We start from the raw sequence: 17,248 nt of genomic DNA on the forward strand, positions 1-17,248 counted from the left end.
CTGCTGATGAGGAATTAGAAAGCCCCAGAAAAGAACATCAAACAGAGTACTGAATTTGGGTCATCATCCTCAAAGCATCCCAAGACAGCCTGCCTTAGCTCATCAGCGAAAGTTCACTTGCAATGCTTCCGTCTCCCTAGAAAGGGAGAGATAAGAAGCCTAATAACTTTTGCCACACCAACTGATATAGTCAGAAAGCTTGAAAATATTTCAAGCATAGAGCCTTGACAACTTCATCATGACTTGCATGCCCAAAAGCTTTTTTTTCTCTCTTTCTCTCCCTGTCTGTTTCTTTCTTTATATTTTTGGAATTGCCTCTGAAAAGTATTCCTCAAGTGAGCTGTTTCAGCTATCATATGGAGTAATATATAAAAGGGTTGCTTTATAAGGGTGTCTTGATATTAGCCATTTCATCAGAGCACCTGCACCTGCTTAAGCATGCTGAGCCTATTCACTTCATATCTTTTAAAGTATGCTTATGCTTAAAAAATATGCCTAAAAATTTTAATGGACCAAGGCCAGAGTACTCAGCAGCATTTTTTTTTTCTTTTTTAAGTACAGCTGAGGAAGGCAAAACAGCTTTCCTGAAGTGAGTTTTTTTTCTTACCCAAAGCATTTTTTGTCCTTTGCTTTGTAGGTGTTCAGTTTTTGATTAATACAGCGTATCATACCATTCACCTATACCCGTTTTTGTGACTTGCTTTCACTCTGTATCCAACAGACACAAAATTTACAGCCCCTGCTTTTGTCTGCTACTGCTATTTTCATACAGAGTCACTAGGGAAGGGCTGTTCCAAATGAACGATTTCTTAACCTTGTCAATGGGGTAAAGAAGTAAGATGTTCTTTTTGTATTTTGATTTACAAACTGATCTTGGACCAGAACATTGAAAATCTCAAATCAACATGAAGACTAAGCATTATTTTTTTAACAAATTAAGCCAACCACCCTTTCCCCCAGAAAGTGGGGAACTTAATCTAAATGACAAGCTCCTTCCCCCCTCCATGTGTGCATTTTTAAAGCCAGAATTTCAGTTCTGCCTACTAACTTAGTTGCTTAACTGATTACTGAACATGTAGTAAGACATCCAGGAATAAATTTGCAAAGTGCATTTTATTTAACTTATCTCATAATGAATCCCTGAGCTGCCCAAAAACTTAATGTCATCACACGTGATCTGGATATTAGGCTAGCACAAACAGTGAAGAATAATTAATGCTAGAAGACAGAGAACAATGAAAACCTGCTAGTTGCAGTGAAATTAGTATTTCTGGAAAATTAGGGAGCCCTGTCACTGAATGCATAATTTCTTTCTATGTCCACATACATCTTTAGGGAGTTATTACAGTGGTATAATAGATTGGCTTTCCATGCAAGGTTATAAAACTGTGGCTGATTAGGCTCCTGACACCATAAACCTGTACCTCTTCCCCAGGGCAGATTTATACCCAGCTAGCAGAACACCTAGCTACATTGCAATCGATTGTGATTGTTTTTCCTTACAAACTGTGTTTAAAAAAAAGGGGGGAAAGAAAAACAGAATAAAAACAAAAAGCACTTTAAAGTGAATGGTTTATTTAGTATTCAAATAGGTGCTTTTTTTTTTTTTTTGATACAGTTCTGGAACACGCACAAATATCAACACAGGCGCCTAGGCGCCGGGAGCGCTCGTAGGACGCCCCCCGTGCTACTGGGAGGGCAGTTTACGTGACCTGTAGCCAGCAAAACCTTTGTAATCTTTTCATTTTTAAAAAATTTAATTTTATTTACTTATTATTTTTATTTCTGGCTGCCGCGGCCGCCGCTCCGGGGCGCCCCGCGGCGGCCGCGCCGAGAGGCGGAGGCGGGAGGGCGGCCCAGGCCGCCCCTTGCCGGGGAGGCGGAGCGGGGCGGCGCGTCGCGGCGCCGCCGCTTCCTGGTCACCTGAGGAGCGGCAGGGAGCCCGAGGAGGCTGCTTGGGGTCTCGCTGCCGCCATGGCCTCGCTCTTCAAGAAGAAGACGGTGGACGGTGAGCGCGGCCGCGGGCTGGGGGGAAGGCGGCGGCGGTCGGGCCGTTTGTGGCCCCGGGCCTGTGCGCGGCCCGCGGCAGAGGCCGCCTTGGGGCGTCGGGACCCACCGTGGGCGCCGGGGGACAGCGGGGACCGACCTGAGCCGCCCGTGGGGGAAGGCAGCCCCGAGGCTGCTCCCACGCCGACACCCTGGGCCTGGGCCGGGCAGGCGCCCCCGGGCGCCTCGTGTCACCCCGCGGGTGGCGTGGGGCCTCCTCGAGAGCCTCTCGCCCCCGGCGACGTGTGCCCCGGGGGGGGTGCGTGTCTCCCACCCGCGTCTTCTCTCCAGCCAGAGCTGGAGGAGGAAGAGGAAGAGGGCGCAAATCTCCCATGAGCAGTGGGTGACAACAGCGGGTGACGTGAGCAGTGTGGGTGACAGCAGTGGGTGACGTGAGCACTGTGGGTGACAACAGCTCCTGCCCAGCCAGTTTTCCGAGGTACTTCCTCTGTGCCCTGGCATGCAGAGGTGCTGTGGGAAGCCCAAGGGCAGTCTCGGGAATGTCCCTTAATCCTTTGTGCTCCGCTGTTGCAAACCTGGCCCTTGCTCCATCTGGGATGCGAGTTCTCGCCTTTCCCCTCCTTTGCAAGGGGGTTAGAGAGGCGGCAGTAGCTGCAGAAATCAGAAACAGCATCAGAAACGAACACAGCGTTGTGCAAACCCTCAACATCCCCCCACTTGGTCACAGCTCCGGCTCCTGGGGTCTCCGAGCTTGTGCTTCCCAAGGTTTTCTGCACTCGGGGATCTCTGGGTGGCTATTTGTGTTACAGAGGGTGGCCTTGTATCTAATTCTGCTACATTTTCCTTTTCTTTCATTTTCATACATGCAGCTATGCAATTAGTATGCTATTGTCTCCGCTTAAAATTACTTGCCTGTAGTGTTGCCTTCAGAATCACTTCCACTCTTGCTGTGCTGGTCTGCAGGACACAGTTTTAATGTTGTGTATCACCTCAGCTCTTTGCTAATGGCCACAGAAAAGCATGCATTTCCTGGAGACGTTGTGCCTATAGTTCTGGGAGCAGTAATAGCACCATAAAAAGAAATCGCTTTTTCAGTATCACAGCGTTTGTTTGCAGTGGCTTTTTATTAGGCTGAAAATTATTCATGGATGGGGTGGGAAAGGTTCATATGTACATGTCTTCCCCTTTTAAATGCCACTGAAGTTTGGAGGCTTTCAGCTGGAAGCTATTAAGGCTGGAGTCATTTCAGCCATGGATGTTTTGCAGTATCTCTAATTTTTTGGGAAAGGACAATGTGAATTCGCCTTTTCTGTTTCTGGAAAAATTAGCATTAAAAATGAAAAAGCATGGCTATGGTTTCTACAATTTACCCTTCATGGTTTCATTTCTCATAGTAACTCAACCTTTTTTTGGGTAGATTTTTCACATGTTACAAACCCCATAAATAAAGTAGCAAGGCCCTGCCCGTGTTGTTACTTCTGTGCATTAGAAACAGCCAAAACACTTGCTGTAAAGCCTAACAGAAGTTGGAGGCCATTTGAATGATTAATCCCTATATTGTAAATGATAGTTGCATTTAATAAGCGGGTCTTACCAATAAGTAATTTAGTAAATAAGAGTGGGGAAAAAACAAACAAACAAACAAAAACTTCCCCTGAGGAATGAAATGTTTCACCTGACAGACTGTGTTCAAGCTTGCTCTCTTGCTTGCCCTGTCTGTTGTCAGGAAGCGTAAAGTCTATTTTTATACTTAAACATCTGCTAATGGAAAAGGCTTGAACACCATGGCTTTGTAGCCTGACTTGAAGCTGAGCCAGACTTTTGTGAAGCAGAAAAGTCTCCGCTGAGACAGAATAAAAACAGAGAAAAGCAGGATTCAGGACTTGCACCTACAAGTATCTTAGCTGTTTTCGTGGCCTTGGTAATGCTTTAACTGTGTTGTGATCTCAGATAAAATATTTCATCAGCTGACCTCCTTGTTGCAGTTGGGCCTGTCTTGCTGAAGAGATCTGAGCTCACAGGGAATATGTTGTTGCCAAGTTAGAGTTGAAACCTGCGGAAAAGTGTGCTTACAAAATCCTTACTGTGTGATTAAGGCCCTTGCTATAATGCAAAGAAACATGTGAAGACAAATTCTTTTTTTTTTTTCTTACCAAATAGGTTTTATATTGTATACGCAAAAAATATTTTTGTCAGTATTTCATATATTTGAAATGCTGAGGTCTAGTCAGCTATCGGTGGCATTACTGTTCATCCTGAATGAAAGGAAATTGTCCAACATACAACATGTCTGCAGAGCACTCAGCGACCAAATGTTTATGCAGTACTGAAAACTTTTCTCAGCTATAAATGTTTTCTTTACAGATATAATAAAGGAACAGAATCGAGAGCTAAGAGGTACCCAGAGAGCTATTACCAGAGATAGAGCAGCACTTGAAAAACAGGAAAAACAGCTGGTAAGTATAACAGAGAACAACAAAACCTTTCAATATCATAGAAGACTTACGAAGTGCTGAGGTATGACTCAGTGTATAATTGAATCCTGAAAAATTTGTCTCCACATTTGATACCTGTGTTATTAAAATTGTGGATATTGGTAAGTGTTGGAAAAAAATTACCATCTAAAAGTAATTTTCAATCTTTAACATAATAAAAGTCAGATCCAGTTCTTTAGTCAAAAAGCATTATACTTTCTTCTCTATCCTTAGCATTCCCTTTCCTTCAGGTGCTTATTTTGTTTTCAAAAAGCTTTTCAATTATTAGATCACTCATTTATAAACCTTATGGAAATGCTCAATGCTTTTATAGGCTATCAAGATTCTTCAGTGGAAGAAAGTACTCCAAACTCCACAGGGATAACCTAATCATAACCTGACTGTGGTTATTCTTTTCATCTTTGTAGGGTTTTCCTGCAACTGTCTACCTAAACTAAGATTTTATATAAAACTCTGTGCAAGTGAGCTATCAAGTGTTTGGTGAATGGATGCCACACCAGTGTGGCAGTGTAACTGGTTGAATTGCTGTGGCAGATGGTAGGTTTTGATGTATGAAGACATGCTCAGACTGTGGGAATAGCTATGCAAATCCAGTCACTGCTTCAGTTTTTACTAGTGTCTGATGGCTGCAGGTCACATGAATAGCAGGACTTGGAAATGAGATTAAAAAAATACTCCGAGATTAGTTATTTCTTAAAGCCTTGGACGTGGGAGATATAATAGGTTACTAGAAGGTAAGGCATTTTTCAGCATGAAATATCCTGACTCTCGGAAGACCTTCATTTTCTTGAAGACTCTCCTTTAAGTTCTGATTATTTATGACAGGAAATTGTTTCAGGTATTCTGGCTTTGTATTTTTGTTCTAGAAATGGGGACAAAGAAGACAATAAGGAGAAATACATCTTTGTAGAAGTTAAAATCCACTGCTAAGGAAGGGAGAACCAATGGGCAACAAGTACAAATTTTCAAAAGTAGCTCAGGTGAAAAAGGACAGAAAGCTTGCCAGTCAATCTCAGAACATTTTGTTATATTCTTTCCAGAGAAAGAACATTTTTCTTAAACAGGCGATATTACTCCATGATAACTTTGTTATATTTAGCATAAAAAATACCTTACTAAATTATGCAGTCAGTTCTGTTTCAGTTCAGTAACCTCATATGACTTATGAATTTTGATATTTCTTTTTTCCCAGAATGTAACTGCCTCGAATAGGCTTGCATGAAACCTCTAAGAAGGAAATAATATCCACTATCCAAGTTCTTAATTACAAATAAATCAACTATATATAGGCGTTTAATTCCTGTGCTACAGTTGTCTGCAATGTTGATGTTGGTTTGTATTTCACTTTGAGAGTTGGGTTATAAATACTAATTAGATGTTTCATCTTACTAACAAAATCACTATTTTCTAGTGTTAGACTCTTAGAATCATAGTGTGCAAACAAATCCTTCCCATCTTTCACAATATTTGAGCTTCTGAAAATTATATTTTGGCATGCTATAGAGATTTGTTTTTGTGGTCTCTGTGAACTAGCTACAAAGGAGATAGCTTTGCATGTATTTCAGGGCTATAATATTTGAATAATCTCACACTCCTTGCTGATTTGCGCTTACTGAAGTTAAAAGTAGTATTTAGGATGTATCCCTTAAAAAATTACGGACTGTTGGAAAAGATCTTCTGCCAGTGCAATCTCTATAGTAAACTTACTACTATGAAAGATCATGATTAAAGCTAATGCATTTCTCTTGAGAATGGATGTCCTGTATATTCTGGTGAGCAGCACTTGTCTTTTCAGAGGAACATACCTACTTCATAGTACGCTTTTCTGGACTTCCAGTGCAGGTGAAGAAAGCTAAGCGTTTGTGTTCTTGTATTAAGTATATTCCCTTCAAGAAATACAACGCTGCTTTTGCCGTTAAGCAAAATGTATAAAAACAAGTGCATGATCAGCCATATATGATGTGTGTTAATATGGTAACCTCTCCTTAAAAAAGTTGAATGAAAAATGGTTAAGAAAGTTTGCATTATGAAGTTGCAGATCAAAATGCATATTTTGGAAAATCCCAGTTAGCAGAACTGTTTGTTTCAAACTTTGCCATGATATCTCCAGGCTAAATAGCTTTACTGTCTCTCTATGTATCAATAAATAAGTCGTTTTTTTTGCAAGTAGAGTGTCCAGCTTAAGGCTTAAGATGCGCAGTTGGAGCATCTCGTTTCAGAAAAAAAGGGACTGCTTTTATTATGTGCCAAGCTGAGTCCAGCAATATTATGTGGGCAAATACAGGATTTAATTAGTGCTTATCTAGTTTCATCTAATTCTTTTTTCGGGAAGATTATTTAAGATTTTCTCTAAATTATGAAAAAAAAATATTGAAGAGAACGTACAAATTCCCCAAGTCATCCTATGGATGATATGGCTTGATTGTCATAAATTAAATAGAGTAAAGCCAATGAGTGCAAAAATCTAACACTAGAGTCATGGCCCAAGCAGTTAGTTGCCCTTAGTAGTGTCTCTCCCCTCTCCCCCTCTCCCCCTCTCCCCCTCTCCCCCTCTCCCCCTCTCCCCTCTCCCCCTCTCCCCCTCTCCCCCTCTCCCCCTCTCCCCCTCTCCCCCTCTCCCCCTCTCCCCCTCTCCCCCTCTCCCCCTCTCCCCCTCTCCCCCTCTCCCCCTCTCCCCCTCTCCCCCTCTCCCCCTCTCCCCCTCTCCCCCTCTCCCCCTCTCCCCCTCTCCCCCTCTCCCCCTCTCCCCCTCTCCCCCTCTCCCCCTCTCCCCTCTCCCCTCTCCCCCTCTCCCCTCTCCCCCTCTCCCCCTCTCCCCCTCTCCCCCTCTCCCCTCTCCCCCTCTCCCCCTCTCCCCTCCTTTTCTTTTCCCATATCTGGATTTGGAATTGAATGTTCACACATTTTCATGTATAAGTTTATGTTGAAAAAGTTGCAGAACAGGCTTTTAGGGAATTCCTTACCATCAAAAAGTAATTTTCCTCCCGCCTGGTGGGAGCAGAACATCATTTCTTTTATAGAGACCCCTGATAGGAAAGCCACGAAGAGTATTTCTATCAGTTTACCGGTGTGCCTTGAAAAACAAGAGGCTAGTTAATTTCCAGAATTTTATTAGAGTGCTATGGCTTACGTATGAATGTATGAATTCGTATGAATGAAAACTCTGTAGAATTAATCTTTTTTTTTTTTTCCCTTAATAGGAACTAGAAATAAAGAAAATGGCTAAGACTGGTAATAAAGAAGCCTGTAAAGTTCTAGCAAAACAACTTGTGCAGCTTCGAAAGCAGAAAAATCGAACATATGCTGTTAGCTCTAAAGTTACCTCCATGTCAACCCAAACAAAGGTGATGAACTCTCAGATGAAGATGGCAGGAGCTATGTCAACTACAGCAAAAGTAAGCTGTTACAAGATAAAATAATTTACATTAGAAAGCAACTTAAGGTATGCTTGTAAAAGTGAAGTTGAATTCTTTTGTGTAAGATCACAGAAGGAATGAAATTACACTTTCCTATTGTATCTTCATTGCCATTTAGAATATTAATTTGATTCATATAGGAAACTTCGATCTAGTCAGTCCTGCCAGTTAGCACTTAATTAAGCATACTTTGTTGGGTTAGATATTTTGTGAAATGTTTGCGTGATTAAAAATTAAATATAATGTAGTGGAAGAACTCTTTTAGTAGACAAAGGGGAAAAAATAATTTGCTTGCATAATTTTGCTTGTCACAAGCAAATTTTTGGAAAAAAATAGAGTATACTTCACTCAGAAATCAGAGCAGTGTGTCACTAGCTTTCTAGTTTGTATGAAAGGTAAGTCATTGGTTACCAGTTTATATTTCTACATAAATTAGTCAGGAATTCCGTGTCATTCTCACTCTCTGTGCTCTAGGGAATTAATATTGCAATTTTCTTCTCACAAATCTCAAATCATAGAAGATGCCAGAAAATGTCATGTACTTGCAAACTTTCTAATTTCCCTGAATTGATAAGTAGGGAGTTTACTTTTAGCAAACTGGTTTGTTCAGCTCCAGGTTTAAAGCACAGAATTAGCACACATTCTGGGCAAGTTTTGCTTTTATCACAGCCCAAGCTGGACTCAGTTATGCACCAAGTATATCCAACAATGTACTGCAATATAAGGCAGAAAGTAATTACTACTAGGACTTTTTTTTTATCAGGTTTCTTTTAGGAGCTCTACAGCAAACTTTCCATCTTCCAGAAGTAGCCCATGAAGAGGTGGGTTAAAAGGAAACTGTCACAAATTAAACACAGAGAGAAAGTCAGTAAAATATTAAATAAAAATTAAACCAGAATTCAGAAAAGAGGTGCTTTCTGAAACACAGCAGGTACTTCCATGGACTACTTTGAGTAATGTTTGCTGGAGAGGAAAGAGATTATTTTGGTCAATGTTAAAGTAAACATTTTTTCTCTTTTTCACAAAGAAAATGAAAGCTTGGAAAATATTTTTTAAAAATCTTCAGTTAATTCTGAAGCTTAAAAATTGTTCTAAGTATCCTATGGCCATCTTTGAAAAAATAAATGCAATCAAATGCCTCAACAGTCAGGACAAGTGAATGAATGCTAAGCTTTCAAGATTCTAAGTGTGTACTTTTTAGCATGTCTGGCATTAATTGTACACGTAGTAAAAACCCAGTAGATAGTCTCATGGCTTTTATTCATAAGCTTATCTTTATTTTTTCAAGATACATAAATTCTTAATCACTTTAGTGCATTCTTTTTCTGAGATCCATCTATAATTTTATTAAAAGAATTCCAAAACAGTAATGCAAGCAAGATTTTTTTTTTCAGTTCACGTAATGTGAATGAATACAATGCTTATAATTCAAGTAATAATAGAAGCTTAATACATTATGAAATTTAAACAAAATCAGAAACGAAGGCAGAAGTCCTTCTGCAGTGCTTCTAGAAAGTCAGTAGTGGCTGTACAAATTTGATAGCATCCCTTTTTGATGAACCAATTCTTTCCTCTTCCCAGAGATGATTAGACTTTCCATTTAAATTGCTCATGTTTATGTTCAGTTTTTGGCATGCCATGAGAGACAGTAGCTTGCTTTTTGGGACAGGAGAAGGAAGTATTAAATAGCAGTGGCTGCAAAGGCAATCCTGCATACTCATGCTAAAACCGAAGTTTATTATGACTGTTGCAGAAGTATCTCTACCTGGTACAAATGTTGACCTAAACTAATGGGTACTTGCAGATCACCTTGATACTTGTTTTTCCGAGAAAATTCATTTTTTTTCCCCATGAAATTATAGCATGAAGAAGTGATAGGAATTTAATGCCCCTAAGTGATAGGAAATGAATGCCAATTCAAACTTTAGTGATGTTTGAAATAAATGTTCCTAACTGAGGAAAAAAACCCTGCAACCCTTTATGTTTTTAAAATATGTAGCTTACAAGTTAGGTAATTCCGTCCTATTCTTTTTATTAGGATCAGGCAGCTTTTTCTCATAAAAGGTCAGGGAAGGGGGGAGTGCAAGAAGGATGCATACATGTAAAAGCATATTTATTAATGTAGTAAATGGCAGTATTTCTTAATAGCTGCTGACTGTACTTACTCATCCTTTGTGTATCCACAGTTTTTACAGAATGTAAGAGGGCAAAGAAGGCCAAATTTGGTCTGAAGTTTTTCTTTGTTAGAAAAGTTTTAATCTTTCTGTGTGCATACATTGGCCCTTACTAATGTCTCATTGTATGATTAATCTTAAATATTTTTTATATTGTTAGACAATGCAAGCAGTTAACAAGAAAATGGACCCACAGAAGACGCTGCAAACTATGCAGAATTTCCAGAAGGAGAATGTGAAGATGGAGATGACTGAAGAAATGAGTAAGTTCTGCATTGTAACAAGTAGCTAACTTCAGGTCACAGTGATTTTGAAGGGTTAGAACCAGACTAGAAATAATGCTGTGATTACAGTTAGAATTAATGAGATTATTGATAGTAAGTGAAGAGCAATCAAAACAATGTCTGTGGAAGGATGCTGCCTTAGGCTTTTTAGTAGCAATAGATGTATAAATCCATTCCCACCATCAACATGCGAAGTGCCCATCATTTATCCAGAATGAATCTACTGGAAGGAGGGGGCTTGACACTGGTTCAAAATGTCAGCACAACTAATAGGGGGACTTGACAAATTCCCTTTGGTGGCTATTAGTTCTTGTGGTATTTTCTGTTCAGGGGCTGGTGGCCAGACTTAAGTTTGACTTTAATTTAGAGATTACTGATCATTTCAGCTTTATGTATATAGCATAAGGGGATATATATATGTGTGTCTTTTTTAATTTAAACCACAAAGGTGTGGTTTTGTTTTGTTTTTCCTGGAGGACAAGGAGAAGGTATTAGCTGGGATTTTTTGTGTGTGTTTTTTGTTACTGATTGCATCTGTTGATCAAGTTATGCAGAACCTCTTGGTGCAGTTAGCCTTCCCAGCCCTGCCACTGTGTTGCTCCTAGTAGATTCAAAACAGTATTTTGAGCAAGACATGAACAGCTCAACAGCTCAGAAATGTGCTTTTGTAGTTCAGAAATTGAGTAATTAAAATTTTAACTTTTTTGGAGGAAGAGGAAAGGGATTTTTTTTCTTAAGTTAAATCTAGCTATGTTCACAGGCTTTGCAAAGCAGAAATGAGAAAAGTTCTATGTGCAAGTTCTTTGTCTTATTCATGGTATTTGTTGCTGAATTTTGAGAAACAAGAAAGAGGGTACTTGATTATCTTTTGTAATCTTTTTTGGTATAATGCATTGTGTTTTTTTTTTTTTTTAATTTTTTTCCAAGTTAATGATACTCTAGATGATATTTTTGATGCGTCAGATGAAGAGGAAGAAAGCCAGGATATTGTTAACCAAGTGCTTGATGAGATTGGAATTGAAATCTCTGGAAAGGTGAGGGGACTTTCAGTCGGTAAACTCTTGATTCCTTTTCTTTCTGTGTTTGTTTTTAATAGTTTATTCTAGAATTCTTTATTTTAAAGCCTTGTTGTAGAAATCAGGCTGTCACAACTCAAACTCTTTTGACTAAAGAAAACTTTTGCTGTCTTCTAGATGGCCAAAGCTCCATCAGCTGCCAGAAGCTTACCATCTGCATCCACATCAAAAGCTGCTACTATTTCAGATGAAGAGATTGAACGGCAGCTCAGAGCCTTGGGAGTGGATTAGTTTGGCCTTCTACGGTCTGCCTTCCTACTTAGCTGCAGACGTGTAAAAGTGCAAATATTCCTTCAATGCAACTGAAGCCTAGGAGAACTCTGAAGCTTCAGAAGTGACGACTTGAAGTTGATACTAGGGAGGGAGGAGAATACTTTGAATCAATTGGCAGGAAGAACTACATTTCTTGTGTCCATTGCCTGCAGTCTTTTTAAGCACTGGGCCAAATAGGGATCTAGTTCTAATGATGCATCATTTATAAGTGATCTGAGTATGACCTCTGAGTTCAAGGTTTTCTTCTAATCTCAGTTTTACGTATTTCTTTAGAATTGGCTGTTCTGCACCTGGTGGTGAGGTCTCCTAGGACAGCACCTATATATAAAATATATTATTATTGTTATAAAACCAACACTAGAAAAATTAGTGTGCCATCTTAATGTAAAAGAAACACTACCTTTGCTTTTAGTTGAAAAATATTTTATTTTGATGAGAAATAGCCTTGAAGATCTAATAAATTTTGGCAAAAAGGAAAAGCATTTTACATACTTCTTTCTTTCACGTCTCTGTAGTATATTTGAATTAAGTAATAGCTGATTGTTCCATTTACTGAATGGCAAGGATGCAGTCCTTGTGCAGTTAATTTTACTGGAAAAAGAATCACATTTGTTAGTGAACTTTGTTGCATGAAAGGCACTGACTGAACCTTATTGTACTGTAACATAGCTAGTTTCAAAAGAATTGCTGTGCCTTTATGTATATAAATCTTGTACTCTTGTGACTTTTTCAGAAGCAGTCTTTGAAAGGTGAGTAAACTCCGAAGAAGATACAAAATACCGAGAACTCTGTGTACACTTGATAGGACTCAGAATGAAAGTTCAGAAATGCACTTGTTCAGAAATGCCATTTGCATACTTGCAAAAAGGACATTTGCCTGAAGAAGCATTTGTATATATCTTACAGTATTTCTTAATGAGAAATAACTGTCCGCGATTGTATTATTTACTAAGATGCAATTGATCACATTGATAAGCTATATCTCAATTTTTGTCATGAGAACAATTTTTGATGATACATGATAATTACTTGTCAAAGCACTATAATAAACCTATTCTGGTTCTGTGAGGGTTTTTCTGCGGTTTCCGAACAGTCTCAGCATGGCATTAGCTTTAAGTGGAGTACATCTGACTAAAGAAAGGATAACTATTGATATTCTAAATAGATGACAACGTCTGACAATGCAGTTCCCAGTTACAATGTTGTGAGTGGCAAAGCTCTTCAGCCCCCACTTGCACTGATTTAGTGGGGCCACCCCATGAAGCATAACAACGCAGTCATCCTGGCTTTAAGAAAAAAGCATATTACCTTCCAAAGTGGAACCAGGATAATCAGGAGGTACAAACTTCTCGAAGAGACTTTACTGCTAGAAAAAGTGTAGCAGCAATCCATAACCTCTATTAATCTAGTGTCATCACACCATCTGCTTTTCATGATTGAAGTCAGCAGAAAAAAAAAATAGATGAGCCTTTGATTTTTGACATAGAAATCCAGGTGCTCTTTCCCCTTTGAGGAAGTAAGGGACAAACTATGAATCTGTGAGGCAGTGGGTAGGAGTGTGTAACCTTATATATTACATACATCTGATATGACTTTTTAAAAAAAAAAAAACTTCTCTTTTTGTAAAAATCTAATAAAAGTCTTTTTATTCTATAATGACTCTGTCTTCTGTAGGGTTAGTCTTGCACGTCATCTTTCTTTGCATTTGTATTAGGTATGATTTGGGTCGTGAAGGTTGCTTTGTAGCTTCCACAAGAATTTTAATCCAATTACCACTTTTTGTGGGTAGTCTTTAAGATAGTTCTGTTCCTCAGGCACTAGAGCTATGAGAGTTGAAGCTTTGTACAAGCTCTGTGCTCTTCCTCAGCACTTTTTCTTTGCCTCCAGCAATATTAAAATACAATCTTAAAGTAACAAAAAAAAAAAAAAAAAAAAAAAAACCTTACTAGGTTTTTGGGGGGCCGATCTAGAATCCTAATCTTTATCCTGGTTGGTTGGTTTATTTGTTTAGCTTGAGCTGTAGAGCGGCATAATATTTATTGAAGTTGCCTGTGGCTTGAATTCAGTGTTCAGCAAAGACTTTGTGATCAAATTTGCAGCTCCTTCTGCCTCTAACTAGGTGACCGGGTACTGCTGGTAGGCATTGAACAAGAAATCATAATGTGAAGTTAGGCACACAACAGTATTGATTTTATTTTAGTGGAGCACCAAGTTTTGTGATCCTCTTTTAGTAAAAGTGTGCACTGCATTTATTCCTTTATTCATGTTGACACCTTAAGAGCAGCCAAATGTGGAACTGTTCCATCCAAGAGCAATGTGGTTGTTAATCACATTATGCTTGGAAAAGATCTTCACCATCAAGTCCAGCTGTAATATGCCTAAAAGTGGCTGCACTGGAATGGACCGTGGTGTAGCTCACCCAAAACCCTGCTCCATAAACATGCTCAGGGAAAGAGGAAAGCAAGTACACATTATTCTTCCTCTACTATCTCTTCCAGCCTCTATTTTCTGTTTAGGGGATTTCCAGAGACATATATCGTTTCTGTCTATACAATGATTTTGAATGTCTTTCTCATCTGTGAAGTTGTCCTTGTAAGTAACTTCTGAAACTCACATTTTCTGGCAGAGGAGTTCCACAGATTGAGTTACCACATTAAAAAGCACATTTTTTGTTTTCTCAAGCTATCTTCTAGCTTCACAAATTAACTCCTACTAGGCAAGATAGTGAAATTGTGTCTCTATCCAGGCTTTCAGTGCAACTCATGATTTAGCAGCCCTCTCTAATGTTTTGTGCACACACCTTTTAGTGTGGAAGAGATGCAAAGTCATCAGTTGTTCCTCTTACCTTCAGTTGTCGTCTTTGCCTTTATTTGGGCTTTCTCCAAAGTCTATTGTATCCTCAAGATGGGGAGGGGGAGAGAACTCCCCACAGTGTGCGGAAGGCAGTTGAAGCCACAGATATATACATTGGCACAATATCTTTGACATTGTTCTCTATTCTGCTTTTAATTCACTGCCTAAAGTTAACCATGGGAGAAGTAATATCAAGAAGAAACATGCGTCTCATGGAAGAACAGTGTGACCCATGTTAGTGAAATGCAGATGGCCACCTCTGCAGTCTTACTGCCAAGTTTATCGATCTGCCCCTCATGATTTATCCATGGTTTGTTCTCGCAATCAAGAGTAAGTGGCTGCCTTAATCCGCTGAAAAAAGTTGTCCCTAGGGAAGAACTCCACTTACCACTCTGGTAAGACTGAACGTTGCAGCTGCAACGCATTGAATTGATTGCAACCAGCTTTCCCTGCTTAAAAAAAAGAAAGACTCTGAATTTCCATGGAACCAGCTACATGTGTTTAGGTGGTGGCCTCTTCCTCCACTTAGCTTTTTGTCATTCTTTTACAATTGTACAGCATATTATGTGTCACTTTCAATTTTATTTTGATACGCTTCTGAAATTAACCATCACATGCACAACTTTTTGGAAGAATGGAAATCACAGTTTTACTATAAGTCTGCCCTTGGATTAACTATTTTAACGTGCTAGAATGGATCAGCACAGTACACAACTAAATAAAAGCAGAGTATTGCCAAAACTACACACCACTACTTGGAATACCATATGCATAGGAATACTTTATTTGAGGGAGCAAAGGAAAGGACAGGCCCATAGTATTTTTAAGAAGATTTTTTTAATCAACAAAATAACTTAGAATATAAATAAAATGCACATACAACAGTAGTTTTGACACACATAACACCAGATTGCATAGCATAAGGTACACAGAGGCATGTCACTGTGTTCACTGAATGCTAATCTTTTAAACTGTATCTTTTATCCTTCTGAAAAGTTCATGATCTGTCAATACAGCACGTCTGTCTAAGTCTAATGCTTAGTCTTACTCTTCTGTAACAAGCTATACTAGCTATACTAGTGAGGAGAACAGTTGAAGACAGCACATAACATAATTTCTCCCCTTTGAATTATTAAATTTAAGAATTCTTCTAAATTAAAGGGCAATAACAATGCAACCCAGACATAAAAATGTGCTTTCTTAATCCAGGAACCTAGTTTCCACAGCTGAATATGCTTGTGGTTGCTGTAACAGCTGTCAAGAGATAATTTAACATACAATAGAGTGAGAATGCTTAACTTGTACACACAGTTTCAAGTGATCTTGAGCAGAACACTGTCTTGCTTTCTGTGGGCCTATTATCTAGACGTTTTTTAAATCATCAGGGCTGCTTTAGGGAAAAATAAAATTTATCTGGCAATTATCACTTCTATGTACTGTCTTAATTTCAGTCCTGGGAAAAGAGTCTAAAATACATATATGATAATGGAATATTTTAATAACAATGAGCAGGGCTAATGAAATGGCTTGGTAATCTATCCCTGGTGAGTACTAAGATCATTAATCTAGCTCCTTGATGTCTGTCCTTCTGGTAGGTGGAGCTCTGGCACCTTTTTTCCTCAAGGCTAGCAGTGGGGAAATAAGGGATTATCTTTTTATTTAGTAGGATGTAAGAAAATGGGAGTTCACAGTGCAAAAATTCTTTGTGTGGGTACTTAGTTCAGACCACAAGGGCCTTCTTTTTGTAGCTTCATGCACTCTATCTTTGGTAAAAGTGTGTGTGGTAAAAATACAGCACAGAGAAAACCTTAAGTAATAAAAACCCTTAAAATCTCTAAAAAAATCTCTAGCTTGCTTTTTTTTTTTTCTTTTATCAAACCACTGACTTTTAGACTAACACAAGGTAAATTGCATCCTAATTTGTATAGCTAACATTTATAAAATCTATAGCCAAATCAAACCTTAAGACATATGATAAATTAACAACAGTTGCCTTTGGTAACTAGAATAGAAGGAATGCCACTTGATGTCTATTTAAGGCAGTCAAGGGGTATAGTGAGACACAGTGTGCATTAAGAAGTGTGTTGACACCTTGGTGGTGGTAAGCTTATTTTACCCTAAGACAGCAATTATGGCTTGTCTCTAAAGACTCCATCCTGAATATATACCACAAAGTTACCTAAAATGCTTTTCTCAGAGGTATGCATTTGTTTCAAGTGGGAGCTCTCCATTCCTTTGAAAGACTTCAGTCCCTGGTTGCATTACTCCTCCTGCCTCCTCCCAACTTTCTGGGATCTAATGACAGCATCCTCACAAGATCCCATGAGTCTAATGACTTTCAACCTTACAAAAGTTAGCTTGTTAGTATGGGGCAGGAGGAGTATACCACATACACAAGAATGCAGAGGCAAGATTCTCTCAAAAATATAGCCACTGATATCAACCTTGGCAGCCTTTTTTCATATATAACACAGAAGGTTTGTTTCCTGATGGTTACATTAAACTACATGGAATTCTCCATTAATCATTAGCACATTAACACACCATCTCTAATTGAATAATGCATAATAAGTTCCTTGCACTGAAGCAGTGACCTCCAATTCTTTAAATATATGGAGCAGCATTTAATTTGTTTCCATTTTTTTCATTAAAATCAACTTTCCACGATAT

The 17,248-nt window shown here is 39.0% G+C and overlaps 1 protein-coding gene across 1 annotated transcript; it reads left to right on the forward strand.

Moving 5' to 3' along the window:
- Positions 1-1,859: 1,859 nt before the first annotated feature.
- On the forward strand, positions 1,860-12,803 carry CHMP2B (charged multivesicular body protein 2B). The gene is made up of 6 exons (XM_088522062.1): positions 1,860-2,008; positions 4,372-4,463; positions 7,703-7,897; positions 10,253-10,355; positions 11,304-11,410; positions 11,570-12,803. Exons 1-6 carry the CDS (start codon positions 1,975-1,977, stop codon positions 11,681-11,683), a joined length of 645 nt encoding a protein of 214 aa, XP_088378188.1. The 5' UTR covers positions 1,860-1,974; the 3' UTR covers positions 11,684-12,803.
- The last annotated feature ends 4,445 nt before the right edge of the window (positions 12,804-17,248 follow it).

This window comes from Tinamus guttatus, unplaced genomic scaffold, assembly GCF_059628265.1.
Source record: "Tinamus guttatus ecotype Peru unplaced genomic scaffold, ASM5962826v1 Tinamus_guttatus_pri_ptg000144l, whole genome shotgun sequence".
Lineage (NCBI taxonomy): Eukaryota > Metazoa > Chordata > Aves > Tinamiformes > Tinamidae > Tinamus > Tinamus guttatus.